Genomic DNA, 27,559 nt, shown 5'->3' on the forward strand with positions numbered 1-27,559 from the left:
ATGTCCAGCGATGACCGAGAACCACAGGTTCCTCGCCTGACTCTGATTCTCCTCATGAAAAATATAGAGCAGGTGTGGGGAACCTCAGACCGGGGGGCCAAATGTGGCCCTTTAACCCTCTCTGGCCAGAGTGTATCCTTGAACTCAGGAAATGCTGCTTGCTTGCCAGGATGGTGGATAGAGGGGTGTGTGTAGACGCTAGCTGGCTGAAACTAGTAAAATTCACATTTTTTGCTCTGCCCACTTTTGCCTCTGGCCCTGCACGCCACTGGCATGTGGCCCCCGGAAGGTTGTGCAGTGGGGATTGTGGCCCTTTGCCTGGAAAAAAGCATGGATGGGGAAGCTGTGAACCTCAAGATGCTGTCAAAGTCTAACTCCCATTGGCCCCAGCCAGCATGGCCAATGGTCAGGAATGCTGGGAGTTGGGAGTCCGGAAACATCTGGAGGGCCGCAGGTTCCCCACCCCTAATGAAAGCTGTATTGTTAACACTTGGCTGTTCCCCCCCCCTTCTGTACATAATAGTTACCACGAAGTCTGATGGTTCTTTTCGCCTTGAAAATATAACCACCGGCACATACACCATTCAAGCCCAGAAGGAGCATCTTTTCTTTGATACCATCATGGTGAAAATTGCCCCCAACACTCCCCAGCTGGCTGACATAATCGCAACAGAGTGAGTGTCCTTTGAACGGCGGGTGTGTATGTGTGGAGAACATTCTGCAAAACCAGAGCAAGACGGTGGGGGGAAGCAGTGTTTGGATTTTTCAGAGCCGAGCTAAGATGTTTTGGGATATTCCAGGGGCCTCACTCCAGGGAAGGCTGGTGGCTCAGTGATGCAGAAAGACCCAGGTTCAATCCTTGGCATCTTCAGGAAGGCCTGCGAATGTCCCCCATCTGAAACCCTTGAGAGCTGCTGCCAGTCAGGGTAGACAGTACTGAGGTAGATGGACCAATGGTCCCGTTCGGTAAAGCTCAGCTTCCTGAGTGGGAAGGGCCCTAGGTCAGAGCATCTGCCTTGCATGCAGGAGGCCCCAGATTCAATCCCCAATGGCATCTCCAAGGAGGCCCTGTCTGAAATCCCAGAGAGATGCTGCCAGTCAGAGCAGACAGACGAGATGGACCAATAGTCTGACTCTGTATAAGGCAGCTTTCTGTGTTCAGATGCGACTTTATGTCAGGGCTGGGAAACCTGTGACCCTCTAGATGTCAGATAGCTCCCATCATCCCTGACCATTAAGCATGCTGGCTGGGACTGACGGAAGTAGGAAGTCCAACAGCCATTGGGAGACCACAGGTTATCCACCTCTGCTGCATACAATTCTTGATATGAATGAGCTACTCAGTCCCCCGCTTTTTTAAAACAGGTTCAGCGTCTGCGGACGGATACTGGTAACCCGCTTTCCCGACTCTATCAAGCAGATCAACAAATACAAGGTGACGATGTTGCCACAAGACAAGGACAAAACGTTGATGGCTACCGCGGAAACTGACACTCGTGGGGTTTTCTGCTTCAAGGCAAAATCGGGGGCATATGTCATCCAGGTATGACGCATTCCTAGCTCATTTTTTTAAAAAAAAAAAAAGATTGTAGAAGCAATCAAATCTTCTCACATCAGGAAACTTGGAAGTAGGTTTTTGTTTATTGTAGGGGTGGAGAATCCTGGGCCCAGGGGCCGAAGGCTTCTCTGTCTGGCCCTCGGCACTCTCCACAGGCCACGCCCCTCACTGGCTGTGCTTCATGCTCCTTCTTTACCCGCTTGAAATGTGTCTTTGATAATGCTGCTTGCTTGCCTGGCTGGGGGACAGAGAGGTGTGTGGGAGCTTGCGTAGGAACTAGCATACTGTGCAAAAGTGAAATTTACATTTATTTATTTATTACATTTGTATACCGCCCCATAGCCTAAGCTATTTGTTCCTCCTTCGTCCTCTTCTGCCTTTGGCTTTGCCCACCATTGGCAAGCGGCCACTGGAAGGTTGCCCAGAAGACTACACTGCCCTTGAGCTGAACTATGGAACACCCTTCCTGACGAAGTTCGCCTGGCGCATACATTACTATCCTTTCGGCGCCAGGTGAAAACCTTCCTCTTTGCCCAGGCATTTTAATGTTTTAATGTTTAATATTTTTAAACACTTAATATATTAATATTTTAGTATTTGTATTTGATGTTTTAACAGACAGTGATATGATACATCCTTTTGTAACTTGATGACCAGCTGGTTTTTAAATTATATGTGTTTATTTGATGTACACCGCCCGGAGAGCCTTGCTATGGGCGGTATAAAAGTTGAATTAAATAAATAAATAAATAAAAGCCCCCCCCCATTTTACTGCATAAACCAGTCCTTGCTTATATCTCTTGCAGGCCATTTTTGTAACGGAGGCTTCTCCTAACACTCAGATTTCGGGATCGCTCCCATAATTGCATTCAGTTACCTGCCGAGCAACAAGAGTAGTTGCTATAGGTCAGCGGTGGGAAGAGTTGGAGCTCAATACGGCCCTCCAAGCCTCTCTACCTGGCCCTCCCCAGCCAATCCCCCATCTCCTTAGGCTACACGCTCTAACTGGCCCTGCTTTGCGCTCTACATGACTGTTTTTGCCTTCGTGGTACGTGAACCCTTATAGCGCTTCTTGCGTCCCGGGATGGAGAGGCGCATGCACATATAAACTAGCCTACTGTATAAAGATAAAATGGGCATTAATTGCTCTGCCCGCTCTTACCTCTGGCCCTGCCGACTGCTGGCATGTGCCCCCCCCCGGAAGTTTGTCCAGAAGGGAATGTGGCCCTTGGGTTGAAAAAGGTTCCCCACCCTTGCTTATAGCTATTGTAATGTTCTAGAAATCATACTTTACAATTTAACTTCAAAAGGAAAACGTACTTAAAAGTTTGACGATGCCGCCTGTTGGCTGATAGGGTTACGGTATCACGGTTGATCTTTCCCAGCTCTGGCTAGAAAAGTGGAAAGGGCCTGACAGGTGGACGGTTGAGCTATAAAAAGAGACAAAAAGAGGCTGGAAGCCCAGTTGGAAAGGTGCAGGCTTCTTCAGCCGTTGCAGGGGAAAGTAAACCAAGATGGGGGTATTCACACATTACTCTGTACCCAGGGAGAAGCCCCCTGTACCTGGGTCCAGCCGCTCTTGAGAAAGAGATGGTGATTTGAAAAATCACCACGTGTACCGGTACCCTGAAGAAAGAGGTCTTTTGTTGATTCTCCCTCCCTGCCAATCAGAAATGAGCTGAAGGAAATGTCAGTTGCTGGAGCTGTGGAGCGGGAGAGAGGAATGAGGCTAAAATGGAGGCAAGAGCAAGAAAGAGGGAAATGGGCTTGAGGGAAGGAAAGAGGAAAAAAATGGGGGGGGTAGCTTTGAAGGACTCACTGCAATTTTTAAAAAGTCTACTCAGAAATAAGTCCCATTGAGTTCACTGCTTCTGTGTGCTGGCAGTGAGTGAGTTTGAGGGAAGGAAGGAGAAAAAAATGAGGGAGAGGAAAAAGCTTTGGAGAATTCACATTTGAATTTTAAAAATGTCTGCTCAGAAGTAAATCCCACTGAGTTCAGTAGGGCTTACTCCTGTGTAAGTGGAGCAGAGCTTCTTTGTGCTAGCAGTGAGCTTGAAGGGAAGAAAGGTGGAGAAATGTCTACTCAGAGGTAAATCACAGAGCTCAGTGGAACTTACTCCCAGGTAAGTGGGGTTGGGACAGGATTGCAGCATCACTTTGAGGGGAATGTAGGAGGAGGTGAAAGAACCACAGAGCGGTAATGAAGAGAGAAAAGGCTGTGGGGGGAGACCCCAAGACTCTGAAGCAGAACTTGTGTGGCTCCTGTGGGCTCAGACAAGTGAAAATTGGGGTGTGTGTGTGTGTGTGTGACTATCATGAAAGGACCCTGCTCTTCTGAATTTGCCACTAGGCTATTGGTTAGCGAACTAGGTACGGCCGACGTCCTTTATTTGTGGTTCTCCATTTCACGTAAGAAGTAATTCTTGACATCCCTCTGCTTGTTAAAGGTAATGGTTCCTGAGGCAGAAGCCAGAGCAGGCCTTGCTTTGAAGCCCAAAACGTTCTCTGTGACCGTTGCCTCCAAGCCAGTGCTGGATGTCACCTTTTCCCAATTCTTGGCCTCCATTTCAGGGAAAGTCACCTGCTTGGGTAAGATTTACACTGACAGATGGAAAGAGTTGGCTTAGGTTACTCATACAATATAGCAGGGATAGCCCTTCAGATGTTGTTGGATGGCAACTCCCATCAGCCCCAGCCCAGCAAGGCCAATGATCAGGAATGATGGGAGTTGTAGTCCGAAGGGCAGCACATTGGCTGCCTCCTGCAGTATAGCCGCCAAGGCCTCTTGCTTCACAGCTGCAGTTGGATTAATTAAAATCCTTTTGATGGACTTAAAAGACACTCCCAATTAATCTGGAAGCAGATTTTTTAAAATTGCTTTTACCTGTTTGGGTTTGCAAACTTGTAATGTACAGGCATCCTTCTCTGGTAACTGTGGGTTGTGTCCAGTGTTCGTCATGCTGAGAGTAGCCCCATTGAAATTAATGGACGTGACTAGCTGAGGGCCATTAATTTTAACGGCTCTACTCAGGATACAGCCCTGTGTTTGGCTGCAACTTCCTGTCAAATGTATGCTTGCTGGCAGACCCGGGTTTGCCTTGGCGTAATGTGTGAAACAACCCAAGATTGTTCTCAAACTGGCGTTCTGCCATCCGGAGGCAAACGAGTGAACAACCCTGTGTGTATCGGAATCTGTGACGCACCTCCTTTCACTTTCTCTGTATCTGCGTCGGAATTGTTTTTAAAGATACTTTATTTGTAAGATGTTTTTAGTGCATTATCATCTGTTTGCCGTCCTGGGCTCCCTTTGGGAGGAAGGGCAGGATATCAATTTAATAAACAATCATGATACTAATTCTCCCCATTTTGTCTTCCTCCAGACGCTTGCGGCGAGCTGTCAGTGACTCTTCAGTCAGTGAACCGGCAGGGAGAGAAGCGCAGCCTCCAGCTTGCGGTGAAGTCTAACTTGGCGACTTTCTTGTTCGAAAACGTTCTTCCGGGCAAATATAAAAGTGAGGATCTCATAGAGCTTCTGGGTTGCATCTAACCAGGCCATCCTGTTAGCACAAGGATTTCCTCTTGCGCAAGAGGACTTCCTCTCCCAGCCCACCTCCCAAATCTCTTCTGGCGGTTCCCCCAACCCTCCAGAGCAGATTTGGCGGGGGTGGTGTTAGTGAACACATGGAGAGGGAGAGGAAGTCCCGTGGTGCAGGCAGAAGTCTTTGCACTAATTCCAGTCCACTAGGTTTTTTTATTGCATGGTTGCTGTCACAAATAGTGAAAGTGTTTGCTAATTACTGTTTGTACCCCACTTTTCAACCGAGATTGCTTTCCAAAGGACTTGCGGTTAAATTTCGTCGTGCAGAGTTTAACCAGTTAATAGGTTAGTTGAGTGTCCTCCAGACATGGTTGGGCTTCAGGTCCCATCAGCCCCGCCCAGCCTGGCCATTGGTCAGGGATGATGGGCGTTGTAGTTCAGCAACGTCTGGAGGGTGCCACATTGGCTGCACCCAAATATGCTTTGTTTTTCTGTGTCTGGACTTGATGAAATGCTAATGCTTACAGGAGGTTTGGATGTCTTTTGAGTTTGTCTAGCTGTATGCATAAGAAGCAGCCAACATTACAGCTCACCCACTGCCCACACAGTTGTCTTTTTTATGTTTCGTCAGTGAGCATCATCCGTGAAGACTGGTGCTGGAAGAATAAATCCTTGGAGCTTGAGGTTTTGGAAGAAGATGCATCGGGGATTGAGTTCCGCCAGACTGGATATATGCTCCGCTGTTCCCTTTCCCATGCAATTACTTTGGTAGGTACCGGCTTGCAAGCATTTGTTTTGGCCTGGGTGTGCTGAATTGTCCCACTACATAGGACGTGGCCTTATGCAGAGTCAGGCCAGTGGTCCCCCCGGTTCTGTACTGTGTAAACTGAGTGGCAGCGACTCTCCAGGATTTCAGGCAGAGGTCATTCCCAGCCCTACGGGGACTGAATCCGGGAACCCCCCTCGTGTGCATGGCAGATGCTCTACCACTGAGCTACAGCCACCCCCTAACGTGGAGAGGGAACAGATCGTGGCTGCCTTCTGTGAGCGCTCGATCCGCCTCGCCCTGCAAGCCGCTGGACTGCGGCATGTGGCTGTCTCTTGTTTGCATAGGATCTGCCTGCGAACGTCCTGTGCACGTAGACCCCTTTCTTCATTCGCTCTTTTTAAAGTCAGGCTTTGTACGTTCCTTTAGGGCAAAGGTCAGGAACCTTTTTTCAGCACGAGGACCATATCCCCTCCTGGTCATCTTTCTGGGAGCCACGTGGCAGTGGTAGGCGGGGCCAGAGAGGGGGGAAAAGTGGGCAGGGCAGTGGATGTGACTGTTTCCCTTTGCATACCAGCACAAAAGCCAGAGGCTTCTGCACACCTCTCCATCCAGGCAAGCGAGAGTCATTGCCACAGTTCAAGGATGCATTCCAGCCAGGCATGGAGCAGGAGCAGCGAGGGGGTGTGGGTTGGGGAAGGAGGTGTGCCCTAGGTAGAGTCCGGAGGGCCAGATTTAGAGGTCTGGAGGGCCACATTTGGCCCCTGGGCTTGAGGCTCCCTGACCGCCCACCCACCTGCTTTAGGGTTTTTTCTGTTATTATCAGCATTAAAATAATTTTATATACCACCTTTCCTTTCAAGAAGAAATACCAACGTGGTTCACAGAACAAAAGCCAACAGCAAACTAACAAGAATAAAACCACTTGGAAAAGTGCAGCTGCTCATAATGAAAATACATAGTAAAACAATCACATTAAAATGTATGTCATTAAAATATATAATCAAGCCCATTAAAACATGAAAACAGGTGAAACACCCACAATGAACAAAATATTGTCTGCATTTCTGGGCTTGCAACATATATATATATATATATATATATATATATATATATATATTTAACGTTTCTCTGTGCTGCCTTGTCCGGGTCTAATTCTGGAGGCGGAATTGGAAACTGCTGTAGCTGTTTAACTTGAAAACTGCCAAGGTCATGTGATGATGCCTGCCAATAGAATTCTTGGGTTTTCTGCCGTCAGGAGTTTTATCAGGATGGAAATGGACCAGAGAATGTTGGCATTTACAACCTGTCCAAAGGAGTGAACAGGTTCTGTCTCTCCAAGCCAGGTAAGCGCCTCTTTGCAAGCGAACGTGTGTGCGGTAGGTTTCTAGTAGAAAGTGGCAAATTTTGAAGTGCTGCTTCCATGGCCTGGGACCACCTCATAGCCTTAGGCCCAAGGTGAGTCCAAAAATGCAGGCAGATGTGTGTGTCATATCCCCTAAAGCCGGAGTTCCCAAACTCTGGTCTGTGGACTACCAGAGGTTCGCAAGCTTTGTGCAGGTGGTCCGTGGCGTGTCTGTGGACTCACGGTTGAAGATGGGAGATGGCATACTGATTTTTAATTGTATTTTTATTGCACTTTTTATTTCTTGAATTGCATTTTCCTGTACTGCAACATGAATTCCGCAGAATGCAATAAAATACAATGTATAAGACACAAAAGAATAAATAAAAATACAATTAAAAATCATACAGCGTCTAGCACAGTACATTACAGATGCTACAGCAGGCAGAAAAATCATTGAAGTGCTCCACCGAGAACCCCAGCAAACTTTGAGTGGTCCGTGGGTAGAAAAAGATTTGGGGAACCATTGACGTAAAGAGCAGCAGTACTGAGCATAACATGCAACAAAAGAACGTAAGAGCCTGCAGGATCAGGCCAGTGGCCCATCTAATCCGGCATCATGTTCTCGCAGTGGCCAACCAGATGCCTAAGGGAAGCTTGCAAGCAGGACCTGAGTGCAACAGCACTCTCCCCTCCTGCGCTTTCCTGTAACTGGTGTTGAGAAGCATACTGCCTCCATGACAGTGGATGTAGATCACAGCCATCATTCTTAATAGCCATTGATAGCCTTACTCTCCATGAATTTGTCTAATCCTCTTGAAGTAATCCAAGAAGCCATCGCTATCTCTTGTGCACAGTGACAGAGCAGATCTAGGACAGGATGCTGGACTAGATGGGCCACTGGCCTGATCCAGAAGGCTCTTCTTATGTACTTAAGTTCGGTTCCCAAGTCTAGTTTTCCGTGGCTTCGAAGCATTTCTCCCAGGGAACCAGAGAGGAATTTCTTAACAAAGAATAACAGGAAGTGAAGCTTTGGTTTCTTACATGTGTGCTTATGCTCTGTTTCCTAAGCTGTGGACTGTCTCTGAAGGAGACAAGAGTAAGTAGCGCTCCTTTCCTGTTTTGATCAGACAATCTCAGGAGGATCGGGGCACCTCCCCCTGCCTGGGGTATGTGCTTGGTGAAGAAGTCCTTTCTTTTGTCTGTCCTGAATCTTCCAACATTCACCTTTATTGGATATCCCAGAGTTCTAGTGTTATGAGGGAGGGAGAAAAAACTTCTCTATCCACTTTCTCCAACGTATTAGGATCAGCTGACAGTCATAGTCTAGCAAGCTAGGAAGGATGGTGTAGTGTATCCTTTCCCAACCTTTGGGTCTCCAGAGGTTGCTGGACTACAGTTCTCATCATTCCTGACTGTTGGCCATGCTGGCCGAGTCTGATGGGAGTTGTAGTCCAACAACATCTCGGGACCCAAAGCTTGGGAAAGGCTGGTGTAGTGGTTAGTATGTTGAACTTGGGATGGAAGAACTTGGATTCTCTGGGTGACCTTGAGCCAATCACTGTCAGCCTAGCCTACCTCACAGGGTTATTGTGAAGAGGATGAAGTGGGATGCCCATTGAACTGTCTCCCGTAGCAAGTGAGGCTGTAGAGCCAGAGTAGGTGCCTTCCCCTGACCTTGAGAAACCAAATACCTCTTGCAGTACTTTACCAGCTCAGCAGTGCATGGGCTGCAACAGATGGGTGGCTGTGGAACACAGGAGGAGTGCCTGTCTTCCGGTGCAATTTACATTGAGACAGAGTCAGTAGGATGGCATCTTCTGTTGGGCAAGTCTATTGATTAGATATGGCACATGCTTTTGAGTGGCCGGCAAAACTGCTGAAGCGAGGCCATTTCAAGAGTGGACGAAAAGGCTTGTATGGCTGTGTTGGTTTCAGTTGGTGTAATTTTGGAAACGTGAGAACCCCCAAAATACACAACCAGAGTGCAACTGTGTGTCGTTTTTTTTATTACTTCCAGGTGTGTATGAAGTAACACCCCGTTCCTGTCACCGTTTTGAACACGAATACTACACCTATGATACGTAAGCATGGGGTGGCCACTGGTAACTGTTGTGAGATCTTCATGACCAATATTCAGGATAAATAAATGTGATGATAAAGTTCAAGGAGGCTTTGCGCACATGTGAATCAGCTTCTGGCATCTTTGGGATGTCACAGAGCTGGTGGAGGACCTGCTTTCCCTCGGGTTTATTCCGCAGCATTGCTGTCGTGCTTAAAAGCTAGGCATTGTATGGTTAGGGCCCGTTGAGTGGATCCTTATCGCAGGATTCTCCTCCCTAATCCCAGCTGGGTGACGCTTGCCTGCTAAGGGCCTGGAGTCTTTGTTTGGAACTTTGGAAGATGCTATGTTATAATTCGGGCCTTTGTATCATCCAGATCGGTATTGTCTATGAACCTTCCAGCCAAGCTTGGGAACCGCTGCACAAAGGATTTTGGCAAGTGGGCAACACAGCCCCCTTGTCAGTTACCTGATGTCACGATGACATCATGAGCTAGGTGGGTTGCCCCGCCCACCTGTCAAGGTTGGCTTGTGCTGGTGGGGCCAGATAAGGATCTTCGGCCTGCAGAGCCAAAAAGATTCCCTACCCTGGTCTACCCCAACCTTGGCTCTCCAGATATTGGACTACAACCCCCATCACCCCGACCATTGGCCATGCTGGCTGTGGGCTGATGGGAATTGGGAGTCCAGTGACATCTGGAGACTCAAGGTCAGGTTAGTCTGGGCTGCATAGACTGTCAACAGCTCCCCATGGTTTCAGACAGAGATCTTTTCCAGCCCTACCTTGGAGACGCAAGAGTTTGAACCTTGTATCTTGTGCGTGTAACCTGTGTATTCTGCCACAGAGCCATGACCCTTACCTTCTGGCAGGTCTTTAAATGTTACCACCCTGGGCTCCTACTGGGAGGAAGAGCAGGATATAAATTTAATAAATAGATTAATAAATAATACAGCAGTGCTATGAGCAAACAGCTTGGCCTGTGAACGAGGCTTCCATACTGCCCCCATAATATCTAAAGGTCACTTAAATGTTCTTCAGATGGTGATGAGAAATCTTAATTTGATTGCAACTGCTTTTTTTTTCTAACCACCAGTAGAGGGAGTGCATCACACTGACTTCTAAGAATGTTGATCAGACCAATATTCATGAAGTCCTCGCATGGATAAATTCATCCCTTTGGGGAGGGGGGAATCATATGCTTTGTAAATATGCCATTTCAAATAGCCATACTTGACAGATTGATTTCTCCGCAGCACTGAAAATGTTCACTATAAAATATTAAAAGAAGGTGTTAAAGATGTTGAAATGATTGGCACTTGACGGAATGTTTAGCAAATATTATTAGAGGCATATTCATCAGTGTTGTCCCAAAACACATTATATAATGTTTACATTCTGCTTGCCTCTGCTTTTTGTATGCATGCATCGCTCCACCTGTGACCTGTTCAGTTCAGACAACACATCGCACTATGGTTGAGGAAGCCTAACTAGGGTTTGATGTGATGTCTGAATTGACAAACCATAGCTGTTGGGCATCGTTCCACTTCTGGGACCTGCTGTGTCACAGAGATGGGAATAAACCTACAAAGCTAATAGGAAAGGTGTGGGGAGCCTTTGGCCCTCCAGATGTTGCTGAACTACAACTCCCCAGCAAGCATGGCCAATGGGCCAGGGATGATGGGAGTTGTAGTTCAGCAGCATCTGGAGGGCCAAAGGTTCCCTCACCTGTGATAAGGAGAAGAGACTTATTTCAGCTAGAAAAATGGTGCGTGCTATGGCAAGTTATATTTATTAGGATTCTTTTATTTTGCATGCCTCCTGGCCTCTTCTTCACCTCCATGTGCAGCCCCATGAGTAGTTTGCTCCAGCAGCAAACTCACAGCCCGTTAAGTTTCTATTTCAACTTAATTGCTGGGATCCTATGCTGAACCTTTGACTCCCCTGTGCAAAATGTCTTGAGCAAAACATCCCCTTAAACTTTTAACCTTCCTTTGAGCTGGTGACCTGCTGTACATGAGTCTGTAAGGCAAAAAAACAACTCTTTTAAAAACCTAAGTTTTTCAACCACAAACCAAATACAAAATGGCTGAAAATCCTTTTCCTTCCCAGGAGTTTTATAGAGTTTAGTGGAAGTCAAAGTGGGGTTGTTGGGGGCTGTTCTCACACCTTCTTTTTTTTTTGCAGGTCTGCTCCAAGTATCCTCACACTGACTGCAATTCGGCACCATGTCCTTGGAACTATTACAGCAGATAAATTGATGGATGTGATGGTTACCATTAAGTAAGAATTGAAAGGGCTGCAAAATCTCTCCTTGAATTACCGCTTTAATAAATATCAGTTTTCTGTAGCTCTCCAGATATTTTTGGACTCCAGCTCCCATCAGCCCCAGCCAACATGGCTAGGGGTCAGAAATCGTGGGACCTGTAGTCCAGCAACTTCTGGAGGGCCACCGGTTCCCCTATCCTGTTTCATGCCCCAAAAGAAGAAGATGGGAGAGGGGCTTCTTTAAAGAGCTTCTCCTTGATTGGCTACTCACCCTGATGGCTTTGTTTTACCTCCATGGTCGGAGGCAGTATGCTTCTGAATAGGAGTTACTGAAAATCGTAGGAGGGGAGAGCGCTCTGGCGTGTGCGGGCTTCCCAGAGGGATCTCCTTGGCCCCCGTGAGAACCGGATACTGGACTAGAGGGGCCGCTAGCCTGATCCAGCTGGACTCTTCTTAGGTTTTATTTTGCTTTTCCCCTCAGGTCTTCAATTGACAGTGAACCCGACCTGGTGCTCGGCCCGCTGAAATCTCAGCAGGAGCTGCGCCGGGAGCAGCAGCTGGCCGAAATAGAGGCCCGCAGGCAGGAGAGGGAAAAGAAAGGCCCCGAAGAGGAAGGGTCCGAGCCGCCGGTGCAGGAAATGGTGGAGGAACTACAAGGGCCGTTCCACTACGAGTTTTCCTATTGGGCAAGGTGCATTGGTCTTCCCTTCAAAGAAGTTCATTTTGCCTTGGGGGAGGGGCTGGACTTGTTTCTCTTCACATTTTAGCATGGGGAGGGGAACCTCTACCCCAGGGGCTGAACGTGGCCCTTGAGGTCTTTCTGTCTGGCCCTCGGCGCTCTCGTCAGGCCACACCCTTCACCACCCCTGCTTTGCACCCCAGGTGTTTCAGCCTGGCTGGAAGGTGTCCTTGAACCCTTATGCTTGTCTTGATGGAGAATAGAGAAACTAGCCTGCTGTACAAAGCTAACATTTGCATTTGTTGCTCCACCCACTTTTCATTCTGGCCACACCTACCAGTGGCATGTGGCCCCCAGAACGTCACCAAGAAGGGAATATGGCCCTCAGGCTGAAAAAGCCCCCCTCCCCTTTAGCATATTCTAAGAACCTAGGAAGCTGCCTCATATTGAGTCAGACCATTGATCTATCTGACTCAATACTGCCTACTCTGACTGGCAGAGGCTCTACTGGATTTCGGTCAGGCTTCTCTCCCAGTCCTGCCGGGGATTGAGGCTGGGGCTTTCTGCGTGCAAGGCAGATGCTCTTCCACTGAGCCCTTGGGACAGCAGCTTGGACTAAGCTGTCTGGGTCCAACTTGTGCCCTTTCTGATTTTTATTCCAGGTCTGGGGAGAAAATAACGGTGACGCCGTCCTCAAAAGAGCTCCTTTTCTATCCGCCTTCAATAGAAACGGTTGTCAGCGGAGGTAAAATCTTGGCAGCCGCTTCACATTGGGGTAGCCACGGAAGATGCCTCATAGCTCAGTGGGTAGAGTGGCTAAGCTGGGATCCTGGGCAGGGAGTGTAGGACTTCAAGGAAAGGACCACAGGAGTATAAAGCATAGCACCTCCCCCTGCAGGCTTCCATAGACTTGGGGTATCTGTTTGGCCACCTTGAAACCAGGATGCCGGAGGAAGTCAGCATTTGGCCTAATCTAGCAGGCTCTGCTTACATTCTAGAGCAGTGGTTCCCAACCTTTATGAGCACGGGACCCTCTTTATAGCTTAAAATGTTTTGTGACCCCTCCCCCCAGGGAGGCAGGCTGGCTGCCAGGAAGGAAGGGGGAAAGCAGCCTTTCTTTGCAGGCTAGCTTCTTTTTGCTTCACAAAAAGCCCTCTCCTCTCATTCTAAGTAAGGGCGTTGCCAGTAGCGGCAGTGCAAGGAGACAGGAATCGGTGATAGTAATCCCCTCTTCTTCCTGGTAGCTCCACCCTCAGCCTCCTTTGGCATCTGCCATGTATTTTATAGGCAGACGCCTGCCCTTAGTGCGCCTGAAAGACGCTCTGGCGCTTCAGCAAAAGGCCTCCCCTCTCGTTTGGAGCAAGGGGGAGGTGTCATCTGCAGCGGCAGTAGGGACCAGATAGCATCCAGGGAGTGCAGATCTTTTTATAAAAATTAATAACTCATTTCTTTACTGTTCACGGCCCCCTCTGGATTACTTCGCAGGCCCCCCCTGGGCGTCCCGGCCCCCAGGTTGGGAACCACTGTTCTAGAGGGAAGAAAAGCAACCATCAAAAATAATTTTGCTTCAACAATGAAAACTGAAAAAGGAAGCAGCTGTATATGATCCAAAAAGCCTTTCTTAAAAAAAAAGGGGAAGGAAAAGCTGTTCGCCATCTTGCAAAAGGCCATTAGAGAGAGGAGGTGAAATGGTCCTGGAGTTTTTGTGTTTTTTTTAATCGACGCTATAACTTTTTCTGTTTCCCCGCTTTCTCCTCCTTCCCTGCCTCCCCTTGCACTTAAGAGAGCTGCCCCGGAAAGCTGTTAGAAATACATGGAAAAGCAGGTTTGTTTCTGGAAGGACAGATTCATCCCGAATTGGAGGGTGTGGAGATCGTCATTAGTGAAAAAGGAGCGCTGTCCCCCCTCATCACTGTTTTCACAGACGACAAAGGTTCTTACAGGTAAACCAATTTCCATGGGTTGGGTCCAGAGGGTTACTCTAGGGCCCTCTGGTGTCATGTGAGGGTGTGCCTGCAAATTTGTCCTCCAATTTCAGTCCCCTGTGCCGCTTCACACTGTTTCTAGACGTCCCTTGATCCTTGCGAGTGGTTTTTCGGGGCAGCTTCTTTGGGAACTCCCCGTATAAGAGCAGAATTCTTGTAGGATCCAACTCTATGTCTTCTGGGGTTGACCTATGCAGATCTGTAGATAGGGCTGTGGAACGGAAGGCCCAAGGACAAGGATTTGAGAACTGATGCTCTTTGTAGGACAAATGGGCTAATTCAATCAAGGCTGATGATGAGATTTCGCCTGCACCTGTATCAGCTTTCTCTTTTAAGTTAGAGGCCTCTGGTCAGTGTTGGTAAATTCTTGCTCACTCCACTATTCTCCTTACTGCAGTTCTCATTGAATTGCAGGAGAATGTCATCTGTCTCTCCTATCTTGCTTGCTCATGCCTTTTAGATTTACAATCTGATCCAATGCATGTTGCCACATAACTGGTGGGGCTGTTGCTCAGTGGTATGCTTCACAAGCGCAAGTTCCTAGTTTGCCTTTCACTATCTTCTAGACCCCTGTTTGAGAACCTTGGAGAACGTCTGCCAGCCAGTGTAGAGCACTAGATCTGACTTGGTATGAGGAAGCTTCCTTGTGTTAGATTGACAGTGAGGAATGTAGAGCAGCGTAGAGGCGAAGGTGTTGGTGTACAAAGCCCTATGTAGCTTGGGACCAGGATACCTGGAAGATCGTCTTACCCCTTATATTCCCAGTCGATCACTGTACTCTGCAGGTGAGGGCCTCCTGCAGATGCCATCTCATCACATCGGGCCTTTCATGTTGTGGCACTGACCCTTTGGAATTCCCTACCCTTAAATATTAGACAGGCTCTTGTTACCTTTTTGGCACCTACTGAAGACCTTCCTGTTTCAACAAGCCTTTTAAGTGGAAACCTTATCCCAGTCTGTCTGTATCGGAGTTGCATCAGCGACAAAATACGCAATAGTTGGTAATGCTGGGCATTAATCCCTCAAGGCTGGGTGTGTTAAAATGCAATAAAATACAAATTGCAAAGTAACAGCAAAGTGTACAGACAGTCAGGCTAAGCAACCAGTCACAAACACAAGGCAGGATGGCAAAACAGGTGACAACACATCCAATCTCCCCGCTTTGCTGTCGGTTGGCATACGTTTTCTTGTCCCTCATTCTAGGCCAGGGGTTCCTAAACTGTGATTCATAGACCACCAGTGGTCCACAGGCTTCATTCAGATGGTCTGCAGCGTTTCTGTGGATTTGTGGCTGAAGGTGGGCGATGGCGCGTCGATCCCATTAAAAATACATACTGACTTTTAACTGTATTGCTTCTTTGGTTTCTGGAGTAGTTTCATTGTATTACAGCACGTTACAATGGCTACAGCAGGCAGAAAAATCCTTAAGCAGTCCACCAAGAGAACTGGACATCAGAGAAGCATGTCCCCATGTTGCCCTTTGGTGTCGTCCTTCCAGCCAGCGATTGGCAACGCCGCCTGCTTTGATTTGGGCCCAAGCACCAGCACCAGGGGCGTTTCCGGCACCCCGACAACCATCGCCTGGACTTGCTCACCGGTCCAGACGGCATCGATGTCCCAAAGGGCGGCGGGGGCACGACTGCAGATGGCAAAGTCTTATCTCCCACGCTCTGCTGCTGTTTCCGCTGCCTTGCCCTGCTGACTTCCCATTAGCCTGAACTCCCTTTCTCTTTTTCTTTTTGAAGCGTGGGGCCACTTCACAGCGACCTGGAGTACGCCATTACGGCTCAGAAAGAAGGATTTGTGTTGAGTGCCGTGGAAGGGACTGTCGGGGACTTCAAAGCGTTCGCTCTCGCCGGAGTCACTTTTGAGGTAACGTTCTGCACGTCCTCCAGAACACCAGTACTGTTGTGTTCCACCTCTAGGAAATTCACATCAAAAAGATAACGGGATGATGAGGAGAAAGGAAGAGGAAATTGTTGCTTGAGGAGCATGAGGCATGCACAGCACCAAATGTTATGAAAGGCCAAGGGCTCTCTTAGCCTCTCCCCATAAGTGATTCCATCTCTAGGCTTGGTGGGCCTCCATTTATCTGAGGGCAGCCCAATTGTGCTCTTTGAACTGAATTCCCCCCTCTTTTCTAACATGGAACGCACATCTAACAGGTTCGAATGAAGGAAAAACAACAGCATGGTTAGCCACAGTGGTGGCTGTCGTAAGATCTCCCTGTTCTTGCTCAAGAGGAACGCTTGGGGGTATTGCATAAAGAATGTCAGGGATGGTGGCAGCATGTATTGTATTGCTTTTATAATATTTTTATTGTATTTTTATACCTGTTTATTTTTCTTGTAAGCCACCTTGAGGGCCTTTGGCCGAAAGGCGGGGTATAAATAAAATGTAATAATAAAATAATCACCTTCATCGGCTGCTGAATGCCTTTGTAGAGGCAAGTCAAAAAGTTCAGTTTCTGTGACCAGCTTAAACTGGATATGTCAGAGCCAAACCATTTGGGGCACTGAAGTTTTGCAGTCGGCTTTTCCAGTTTTGCAATTGGGTCTTTCCAGTTTCCCCCCCTTAATTTTACTTAAAAGAGGGTCCTGGGTTTGTTCAGAGCAGTGGTGCTGGCAGGGCTCGTATGAGCTAATCTCCCTCACGTTTTCCAGCTGTTAAATCCCCCACTTGGCGAACCAGATGTTTCTGTCTCCCCCTCCCTCCTTCCCTCCCTCTCTCCCTCCCTCCTTCCCTCCCTCTCTCCCTATATCTACGCATGTGTAATTGTAGATGCTTGCATGTTTTTCCCAGCCCCTAACAGCAGCTCCAGGGAAGTGATTTAGACTGGCCAAGCGGCATGAGAAGAAGAGTTAATCTTCCCAGCTTTCCTACACTGATCCAGGGAGAGGGTGTGTCCCATGACAGTTTTTCAGTGAAAATCAGACAATCAGAAGATGAACTACCCCATCATCTTATGTAGTGTGTGGTTCAGCCCTCAGAACTTCAACACAGGTGCCGTGTTAAGGTTATGAGTCGCAGGCATCCTTCTATGAAAATGGCAAGCTCACCTAGCAAGGAAAGATGCTTGCAGCCCATGGGCTCTCTTGTCATCTGGAGCAGGTTGTGGGGAACGTTTGGCCTCCCCACATGTTGCTGAATTACAGCTCTCATTGGCCCTAGCAAGCATGGCTTATGATCAGGGATGATGGGAATTGTAATCCAGAAACATCTGGAAGGCCAAAGGTTGACCACCGGTCAGGAGGGCCACAAGCTCTCTTGTCATAGTTGGACTAGATGGGATCTGGATCTGGTATGTGGTGCTGCATTGGTTGTTTGCTTGTTTGTTTCCTTTTAAACAGATTAAAGCAGAAGATGAATATCCCCTTGCGGGAGTCCTCCTTTCCCTCAGTGGAGGTGTGTTCCGCTCAAACCTCCTGACTCAAGACAATGGAATGCTGACTTTTCCCAACTTGGTATGATTATAACCACGCTTGCTCTTCTGTGCCAGGTCTCTGAAAAAGTCGTTAGAGACCTGCTGCCAGTCAGTGTAGACCAGGGGTGGGGAACTGGGCCGCCCACCCATCAAAGTTCAAAGGGACTTCAAAATGAGCCCCTTTGAAGTGCATTTGCAGTTGTGGTTTGAAAGCAAGCCGCACCTGCAAGCAGACAAAGCAGGGCTCGCTGTCATGGGGATCTCCTTAGTGCAGTTGATCCCGGCAGGGCTTCCTGTCAGCAATGAACAGCACCTGATTGTTCTTTTGTGGCCTCATCCTTAGCTTCCAACAGACATCTGGTGTGGGGTGGATGGCCGTGTTCTGGGGTCAATGGCTTTGTGTGCCAATCTGAGAGCCGAGCCAAGCCTATCTAGGTCCTTAAGCCAGAGGTTTCCCACTCCTGGTGTAGACAAACTACTTGATAGACCGATGGTCTGATTTGCTTCAAGTTAGCTTCTGGTGTTATAAGAACAGAACGTAAGAGCCCTGCTGATTTAGGCCAGTGACCCATCTAGTCCTGCGTTTTGTTCTTGCAGTGGCCAGCCAGATGCCTTTGGGAAGCCCACAATCAGGACCTGTTTACCCAGGCATTTGATACCATTGAACGATGGTATCTCTCTTGCTGTTCAGTATGCTTCCAAATACCAGTTGCTGGAAACCGCAGGAGTGGAGAGGGCTGTTGCTCTCAGGTCCTGTTTGTGGGCTTCTCATAGACATCCGATTGGCCACCATGAGAACAGGACTCTGGATTCCGTGGGCCTTTGGCCAGATCCAGCAGGGCTCTTCTTGTGTTAAATACATTAGGCCAGAAGCAAAAGCAATGGCTACACATTCTATCCCTTTTGCAGAGCCCAGGGCAGTACTACTTCAAGCCCATGATGAAAGAATTCCGCTTTGAGCCTTCGTCGCAAATGATCGAAGTCCAAGAAGGACAGAATCTGAAAATCACCATTGTTGGTTACAGGACGGCCTACAGGTTGGTAAACGGAAGGTGCCCTTCGTTTGAAGGCTTGTCTTGGAAGATGTGCCATCGAGCAGGCAGAGTCGCAACTCTCATGTGGGCAACCTGCGAGCTTTCACAGGTTGTGGCCAAGCTGGCCCGCTCCTGTCAAATTCTTTCCCTCGCTGCCGGATTTGCTTCCTCCTTGCAGAGTTTGCAGGTCTCCAACTTGTCCTGCCTATGGACATCACTCCCCCCCCCCCGCCAGCTCACCCAGCTGGTGGACCGATGGGAGTGTGATTGTGATAGAGAGGATGGTGGAAAGGAAACATCAACATGGGGGGAGGGCGGGGGGAGGAACATCAGGCCCTTGGAGCCCTACCCATACCCTCTCCATGCTTCTCTCTGGCCCTGCTTTGCCCTCTGGATGTTTCTGCCTGTCTGGAATGGGTACTTGGACTCTCAAACTGCTTCTTGCTTGACTGGATGGAAGATGGGGGGAGTGAGTGTGTACAGAAACTAGCCTATCATGCAAAGATGAAATTTACTTTTGCTGCTCCTCCCGCTTTTGCTGCTGGCCCGCCCACCACTAACGGTCCAACCCCCATCTGCCATCAGCTCTGGCTGCACCCACTGGCATGTGGCCCCCAGTCGGTCATCCATTGCCACCTGTGGCCCTTGCAGGCAATAATGTTGTCCACTCTTATCTAACCGAAAGGGCATTGATCGAGCATTCTGTGGTTCCCTTTTCCCAGCTGTTATGGAACCGTTTCTTCTTTAAACGGGGAACCCGAACAAGGGGTTTCAGTGGAAGCTGTCGGGCAGGGAGGGTGCAGCATGTATGGAGAAGACACGGTGACCGACGAGGAGGGCAAGTTCAGACTGCGTGGGCTGCTGGTAAGAGCCTGGATGCTAGCTGCGGGGTTGATGTTTCATTTCCTGTGGCAAACGGGATCCAATAATTCACAGCTGTGTGGCACACGGCTCTGTGTGCAGAAGGTTCAATCCTTGGCATCTCCAGTTCTACCAACTCGCTTTCCTCGGCTCCTGAAGAGGAAGCAGCCCCAGCTAGTAGGGTCATTGACCAAGGACGATTGGAATCATAGTCCCAACATCTAGAGGCCCTCAGGTTTCCCACCCCGGGTCTGCAGTGACTGGCGGTGTTTCTCCAGGGTTTCAGGCAAAGATATTTCCTCAGCCTCCGTGGAGATGCCGGGGGTTGAACCTGGGGCCTTCTGCATGCAAAGCAGATGCTCTGCCACATAGCGACAGCCCTTCCCTGAGAACTGCGGATGGGCACAACGTTTGAATTGGGTCTGTGTTTTGGTAGGAACTTGATGATTGTTGTGTTTGATAAGAGTTTGAAATGGCATTTTTCTTAACAGCATTGTTTACATGGCTGTCACTTAGGACTTGTCTTTCCCTTTTGTTTTAAGCCGACTTGCGTGTATCACATCCAGCTGAAAGCGGAAGGCAACGATCATATTGAAAGAGCCCTTCCACAGCACTTTGCAATCGAGGTAAGCCCTGCTTCGAACCAGAGGCCTAACTTGCTGGGCCGTGGCCACTCTTAAAGGGGCACTGTCACCCAAAATAGCACAGTATGCCTCGATCAGCACAGTATTTTCACTTAAGGGGGAAATTTTCCCTTCCAGGAATAAAAGCATTGACAGATGCTCAGGTCCTGCTTTTGTGGGCTTCCCCCAGGCACCTGGTTGGCCGTTGTGAGGATAGGATGCTGGACTAGATGGGCCACTGGCTTGATCCAGCAGGCTGTTCTTAATGGAGATTTGGGGAAGTAACTAAACTTGCTTGAACTGCAACTGTCATCCTAAGCCAAGGCTGCATATCAGGGGTGGAGAAGCTGGTGTCTTTGGGATGTTACTGGATTCCAGCTTCTTCCGGCCTCAGCCTGCAGTATGGAACTGGGCCAGGTAGCGGCATGGCCTAGGGAGAGTTCCAAGGGCCAAATGGAAAGGCCTGGAGGGCTGCATTCAGGCCCAGGGCCTGAGTCTCCCTATCCCTGTGCTAAGCAGTAAGCAACGACTTGACTTTAACTTGCACAGCGCCTTGTTTACAAACGCACTGCTTTCCAGGATGTGAATGTCGCAGCAAAATAGTTTTGGAAGCAGCCAGTCACGCCGGAAGACTCCTGGTTTGAAGGAGCCAGGTTTCTACCTGCTGTGTTCTTTAAATAGTGTACAAGTTATGCTAATGCAAGGTGCGCTTTTTGACACTTGAAGCTGAAGCTCCTGGCTGTGATCCTAAAAGCTATTTTATGTGCACTGGAGAGCTTCCACGCCTAGTAAATTTTAGTTGTGCTTTTCTTTTTTTAAAAAAATCTCTGAACGTTAACCCCAGCCAGCATGGTTGATGGGAGCTGGGAATCGAAAACATGGGAGGTTCTATCCAATTAAGTTTTACGCTCAGAGTAGACCCGGTGAAATTAATGGAACCAAGTTAGACATGTTCATTCATTTCAATGGGTCACTTCTGAGTAGGACTAGCATTAGATTACTACCCTTGGAAGGCACCTGATTGAGGAAGGCTGCTGTAAATGCACTCTGGTTACCAAAAGAGAAAAAGAGTGGATGTAAATTACTGCAGACCAGGGGTACCCAATTTATTTTCCCCATGGACCACGTGAAAATTGCCAGTGGTCTTGGTGGACCACTTGATGATTTTTCTGCTGGTTTTTAGCAATTGTAATGCACAGTGCTAGATGACCTACGATTTCCAATTGTGTTCTATTGCTGCTTTGATTTCTTACGTTTTATTTCTATGGTATCACAGTTTGCATTCCATAGAATTCAAATCATAATACCATAGAATACAGTATAATAAATAAAAGAAGCAACAGAAATACAGTTAAAAATAAATATGAATATTTAATGCAGGCATGCCATGGACCACCTGAACGAAGGTCGCGGACAACTCGTGGTCCATGGACCCCACAATTTGGGAACGCCTGCCATAGACAAATCTTTCCTTCTCTGTTATGGCAGGCGGAGAGGTAGTAACCTTTTCCCTCCATTCTCCTCCTACCCATGGGGGACCCCTGTCCATTAGAAAAGCAGAGGGGGAGAGGCGAGTTACCGCATTGTGTTCCTCCAGGCTGACATTTGTGAGTCATCTGTAATGGGGAAGGGTCGTAGCTCAGTGGCAGAGCATCTGCCTTGCATGTAGAAGGCCCCGACTTCAGCATCTCCAGGTAGGGCTGTGAGGGAACCCAGTCAGGAACCCCGGAGAGCCACTGCCAGTCAGTGTAGACAGTACTGAGCTAGATGGGCCAATAGTCTGAATCGGTATAAGGCAGCTTCCTATGTGATAAGTGATATTGTTATTACTAGATTTGTATGGACGCCCATGGACACGTGTGCCCTGAGCAGCTTACCAAACAAGATGCAACATGCAATATTAAAACATGGTATACAGCAGCAGTTTTGGAGTGTGCTCCCCCGAGAGGGATGTAGTGATGGACATCACCTTTGGATGGCTTTGAAAGACAAATGTATGGAGGATGACTACTAGCCACAATGGCCTAGTTCTGCCTCCAGTGTTGGTGGCAATATGGCTTTGAATACCTGTTGCTGGGAATCACAAGTGGGGAGAGTGCTCTTGCGCTCTTGTCCTGCTTGCGGGCTTCCTATTGGGGTATCTGGTTGGTCACTGTGAGAACAGGATGCTGGACTAGATGGGCCTTTTGGCCTGATCCAGCAGGGCTCTTATATAGGAAGGTCGCAGGTTCAATCTACAGCATCTTCAGGTAGGGCTGGGAGAGACCCCTGTCTGAAACCCTTGAGACCTACTGCCAATCATTGTAGACAGTACTGAGCTAGACGGATTCCTGGCCTGACTCAGTATAAGGCAGCTTCCTTTGCAACCATTATGGTTAACAGCCGTTGATAGACCCGTTCTCTGTTAATTAAACCCGTGGCGCAGAGTGGTAAGCGGCAGTAACGCAGCCGAAGCTCTGCTCACGGCCGGAGTTCGATTCCAACGGAAGGAGGAAGTCGAATCTCCGGTAAAAGGGGTCGAGATCCACTCAGCCTTCCATCCATCCGTGGTCGGTAAAATGAGTACCCGGCATATGCTGGGGGGTAAAGAAAGGCCGGGGAAGGAACTGGCAATCCCACCCCATATATACGGTCGGCCTAGTAAACGTCGCAAGATGTCACCCTAAGAGTCGGAAACGACTCGCACTACAAGTGCAGGGACACCTTTACCTTTTTAGGGATGTCCAAGTTGGTAACCATCACCACATCTAGCAATAGCGAATCTCATAGTCTGAGTACGTGCGGTTTAAAGGAGCACTTGCTTTTGTTTGATTACAGACAGTCTGTTCAGACAGTCGAATCGTGCAGCTTCCTTGGACAATTCTGGGTTCTTGTACTATATCATGCGTTTGCTTTAGCATTTGGGATCACAGTTTTGATGGAATTGGAGGCGAGGAAATCATTTGTAGTTGTTGCCCAATTCCTTGCAGCTTATTCAGTTTTAGAGTTTAAAGCCTGAGAAATGTGTTTGACAGGATTTGTACCTGGTTCTTCCCTTGAAAAAGCTAATTTGTCCATGGTACTTTTCCATGCATGAAGAAGGGCATATTTTGCGGCAGTGTCTGAAACGCAGTGTTGAATGTTCACTCAAGTGCCAAGGGAGCTGATGAGAGAGTTGATACCAGCAGCATATTTAATCTGATCTTGTCCATCTGCCCAGCATTAAAGGACCCTTATTTCCTCCCCAAACTCTCTCTTCCATATTGCAGGTTGGCAGCAGTGACATTGAGGACGTGAATATTATCGCTTTCCGCCAAATTAACCAATTTGATCTAAGCGGAAACGTGATCACTTCCTCGGAGCATCTTCCTACCTTATGGGTAAGTCAGTGCACTTTCATTTATCTCTTGATTCCCTGAAGTACCTTTTTTTCTTTTACATATACATATATACATATACATATATTATATATAATACATATACATATATATACATATACATATATACACACACATATATATATACATATATATATACATACATATATATATATACATACATATATATATATACATACATATATATATACACATACATATATATATATACACATACATATATATATATATACACATACATATATATACACACATACATATATATACACACATACATATACATACATACATATACATATACATACATATATATATACACACATACATATATATTTATATATAAATATATAAACAAATATATATACATAAATATACATATACATATATACATATACATATACATATATATATACATATACACACATAGATAGATAGATAGATAGATAGATAGATAGACAGATAGATAGATAGACAGATAGATATCTATCTATCTATATCTATATATATATATATAAACGTAATTGTGATTAACCAAATAGAGGTTTTTATTATATTAACAAAACGTTTCAGCTTCCGCCTTCATCAGCTGCCAACATACAAATGCTGTTACCAAGGTGGCAGTTATAGAGCTTTGCGGATTGAATGCTCAGAGGGGTTTCCTTTGCAGAAGCTAAGTAGTGGTGGTACTGTCCTCCAGGTTCAGGCCATGTGGTGCCAATGTGTCCAGAGAGTAAATCCAAAAGTTCTCCCTTTTGGTCAATGCTGCTGGATCTGCTGGCATCTCTATCGCTGTAATGGAAAAGTCCAACAGGCTGTGACCCTCGATGTTAAAATGTTTTGCAACTGGTTACTCCACTTTTTTTGTCAAAATTGCCGACTTGTGGTTCCTGAAGCGCGTGCGTAGGTCAGTTGTGGTCTTTCCTACATATTGGATATGACATCCTGGTCTTTTGCACTCGATGATGTAAACTATATTGCAGGACCTGCAGGTGATGTTCTGTATATATATATATATATATATATATATATTTAAAGCGGTGCTGCTTTGTAGCATACACACATGGAAATGTTACAGCAGGATTTGGTTAGCTAGAGACTTAAGGGACAGATCTGCAAGGGGGAGACTAAATCCCGTTAAGGAATCCATGAGTAGCATGTTGCAGCTTAATGTCTTCCTTGTGTGTAGGTGCACATGCATGCTTGTGGGATTGCTTATAGAATCCATGAACAGGGAACGTTACATTGGTATAAATTTGAAAGGCTCTGAGGATATAAGAAGACAACATATTGTTCTCACAGAGTGCCCAGAGTGTTCAAACCACTGGGAATTGTAGCTCTGTGAAGGGCATGGGGGGGAGGGTGTCTTCTAACCACTCTCAACGCCCTTAACAAGCTACAGTGCTCAGGGCCACCCTGGGCTACTACTGGGAGGAAGGGCAGGATATAAATCTAATAAATTAAAATAATAAAAAAGAAAAGTGTTCGACTTTTTAAAGTGCTATGATTGTGCTTTAAATGTAAAATACGGATATGACCCCAGTCTCTTGTGCGTTATGTATTTTGGAAGGGATATTTACTGGGAACTAGTGGGCAGCATAGGAGGTACTGGTGGGCACTGTAGTGCCCATGGGCATCACGTTGGCAACACCTGCGTTTAGAGCCAGAGGACCTTGGGAAAGAGACAGAAAGGAGGAGGGAGCTGAGATTGTGCATCAATCCCCTTAACCATCCCAATGAAGGGTGCATGTGTACTTCACTGTTCTTGTTTCTTTTCCCCTTGCAGGTGAAGCTCTACAAAAGCGAGAACCTCGATAATCCAGTGCACACTGTCTCATTGGGCCAGTCCTTATTCTTCCACTTTCCACCACTGCTCCGGGACAGAGAGGTATTATTTTGCCCCCCTCTGCATAGGAACAGGGGAGACTGGTGGCGCCGACGTCAGTGGGGCAGTGAATCTGCTCTGGGTTTTAATCTAAACTTTCAAGGAGCTGTCCACTGTGAAAGTCCACTGGTATTGGAGCCGACAGTCTTCATTGCATAGGAAGCTGTCTTGTACCGAGTCAGTAACTATAAACAAAACAAGTAAAATAGCACCTTAATATATGTCAAAGGTAGAAGTAGAAAATCCACCTTAATTTTCTACTTCTACCTTGTACCGAGTCAGACCATTGATCTGTCTAGCTCAGCGTTGTCTATATGGACTCGTGGCAGATGTCCAGGATTTCCGACGGGAGCCCCCCCTTTTTTTTAGACTTTGCAGGTCAGCAACTAACTGTTATGCTCCGGGTGGGCTTCCAGATGTGGTTGGACTCCAGCTCTCATCAGCCGCAGCCGACATGGCCAGTAGCCCAGGATGATGGGGGCTGGAGTCCAGTAACATCTGGAGGGCCGCAGGTAGAGAACAAGGGCAGGTTACTTGCCACCCTGAAATTACCAGTCCAGAAAGTGGTCCTTTCCACAGAGGAGACTGCCAAAAAATAATCATGGCAGACAGTAGCGGAGGCTGGTCCATTAGAGTGAATGGGGCAGTGTCCCACCAACCTCAGCCTGCTCTTAGCCAACCACCTGCCTTCCTACTTAGCACCCAGCCCAGGGGATGGGCCTGGCTGTCAGCTTCCTCCTCCTCAGTCTCAGTGTTGCCCTTGTAGAACTCAGAGAGAGGAGGACGGGGACAAATCTGGAACTAGCTGGCCCTGTCTTCCAGTGGCTCTGGCTCCTCCTGAGGTTGGGCTCCCTGCCTTCCCCCGATCACCACCAGCAGGGCCACTGGTGGGCAGGTCAGGCTGCAGGAAGTGAAGGAAACCTTCTCCTTTGCCTTCTGTGGCTGTTAAGGCAGCCTTGTAAATCAGCCCTTGCAAGGTACTAGCTCGCGAAATCTTTTAATTAGCCTGCTTAGTGGCTAGTAGCATGCATTTCCATGCTGGCGGCATACCAAGAGAACTTGAGATCCTCTGCTGGGGCGCTTCTGGTGGTCCCCCCCCCCGTGCCCCTGAGGTTTGGTTGGCCTTCGCCAGGGACTGAGCTTTTAGCGTGGCACGCCCTGCCCTGAGGAACTCCCTGCTGGTAGAAGCTTGGCAGGAACTGTCCTTGCCTTCTTCTAGTCAGGCCTTTTCAGTTTGATTCCCCCCCCTTTTAAACAACCTGTGTTTACTTATGTTTTTAATGACGTTTTTATGGATGTTTTTATGATTTTTGTTACAACTTTGCATGTTGTATGCCACCTTGATACTTTTTTTTTATTGAAGTGCAGATTATAAACATTTCAGTTTTTCAAAAGTATGTATTTCTTACATTTATGTTCCACCTTTCCTCCAAGGAGCTCAAGGTGGTGTGCACATGGTTCTCCCCTCCCCATTTGATCTTCACAACTACCCTGTGAGGTAGGGTAGGCTGCTGCCTCCTACCAAGCAGATGCCTCTTTTTTCCTCCACCAGGCCCCTGGGTTTCCATGCTGGGCGTGGCGGAAGGCAGGGAGGATCTATCCCTCCTCAACAAGCCCGTTCAGTTGCCAGCATCGAATTCCTGGTCACTTCTGGCTACCAGGTGGAAACCTTCAATACAAGGCTATATTAAGATGCTGTTTGCAGAGCAGAGCTGGCTGTTGATAGCCTGGGGTGAAGGCCACAGACCCGGTAGAAGATCCTGTTGTTCAGTTGGGTTTGTGGAGTTTTCCTGCTTGGTTTTTCTAGGGTTCTGTTGTTGTTTTCGTGGCTGGATAATTGTTCATCCCACTGAATGCTAGAAGGTCTCTCCTGTTCTTCCATTGGCAGAATTATGTAGTGCTTTTGGACTCGACGCTCTCCAGATCACAGTATGATTACACCTTGCCTCAAGTTTCGTTTTCCACCCTCGGGTACCATAAACACATCACGTTGGTTTTCAGTCCTACGGTAAGCATCTTCTGGCTAGCCTGTTCTGCGAATGCATAAGAAAAATAACTCCGTTTGGCCCCCTTTTTATTTACAGCTCTTCTGCTTCTCTTCTTTACCATGCCACGTGTCCCTAAGGGCCACCTTCTCTCCATAGGTTAGGCAGGGGTGG

At 47.7% G+C, this 27,559-nt stretch overlaps 1 protein-coding gene across 2 annotated transcripts in view; it reads left to right on the forward strand.

Moving 5' to 3' along the window:
* NOMO2 (NODAL modulator 2) overlaps positions 1 to 27,559 on the forward strand; it is a 45,622-nt gene that overhangs the window by 15,850 nt on the left and 2,213 nt on the right. For both annotated transcript variants that reach the window (XM_061600080.1, XM_061600079.1), the window contains 19 exons: positions 524 to 674; positions 1,366 to 1,543; positions 4,006 to 4,147; positions 4,939 to 5,070; positions 5,728 to 5,864; positions 7,121 to 7,208; positions 9,228 to 9,291; positions 11,455 to 11,550; positions 12,017 to 12,226; positions 12,877 to 12,959; positions 13,998 to 14,157; positions 15,945 to 16,071; positions 17,550 to 17,663; positions 18,533 to 18,660; positions 19,380 to 19,521; positions 20,061 to 20,144; positions 23,390 to 23,500; positions 25,302 to 25,403; positions 27,289 to 27,408. In XM_061600080.1, coding sequence (XP_061456064.1) covers positions 524 to 674; positions 1,366 to 1,543; positions 4,006 to 4,147; positions 4,939 to 5,070; positions 5,728 to 5,864; positions 7,121 to 7,208; positions 9,228 to 9,291; positions 11,455 to 11,550; positions 12,017 to 12,226; positions 12,877 to 12,959; positions 13,998 to 14,157; positions 15,945 to 16,071; positions 17,550 to 17,663; positions 18,533 to 18,660; positions 19,380 to 19,521; positions 20,061 to 20,144; positions 23,390 to 23,500; positions 25,302 to 25,403; positions 27,289 to 27,408 — 2,369 coding nt within the window. The remainder of the gene's footprint in view (positions 1 to 523; positions 675 to 1,365; positions 1,544 to 4,005; positions 4,148 to 4,938; positions 5,071 to 5,727; positions 5,865 to 7,120; positions 7,209 to 9,227; positions 9,292 to 11,454; positions 11,551 to 12,016; positions 12,227 to 12,876; positions 12,960 to 13,997; positions 14,158 to 15,944; positions 16,072 to 17,549; positions 17,664 to 18,532; positions 18,661 to 19,379; positions 19,522 to 20,060; positions 20,145 to 23,389; positions 23,501 to 25,301; positions 25,404 to 27,288; positions 27,409 to 27,559) is intronic.

Source organism: Rhineura floridana, chromosome 17 (genome assembly GCF_030035675.1).
Source record: "Rhineura floridana isolate rRhiFlo1 chromosome 17, rRhiFlo1.hap2, whole genome shotgun sequence".
NCBI lineage: Eukaryota > Metazoa > Chordata > Lepidosauria > Squamata > Rhineuridae > Rhineura > Rhineura floridana.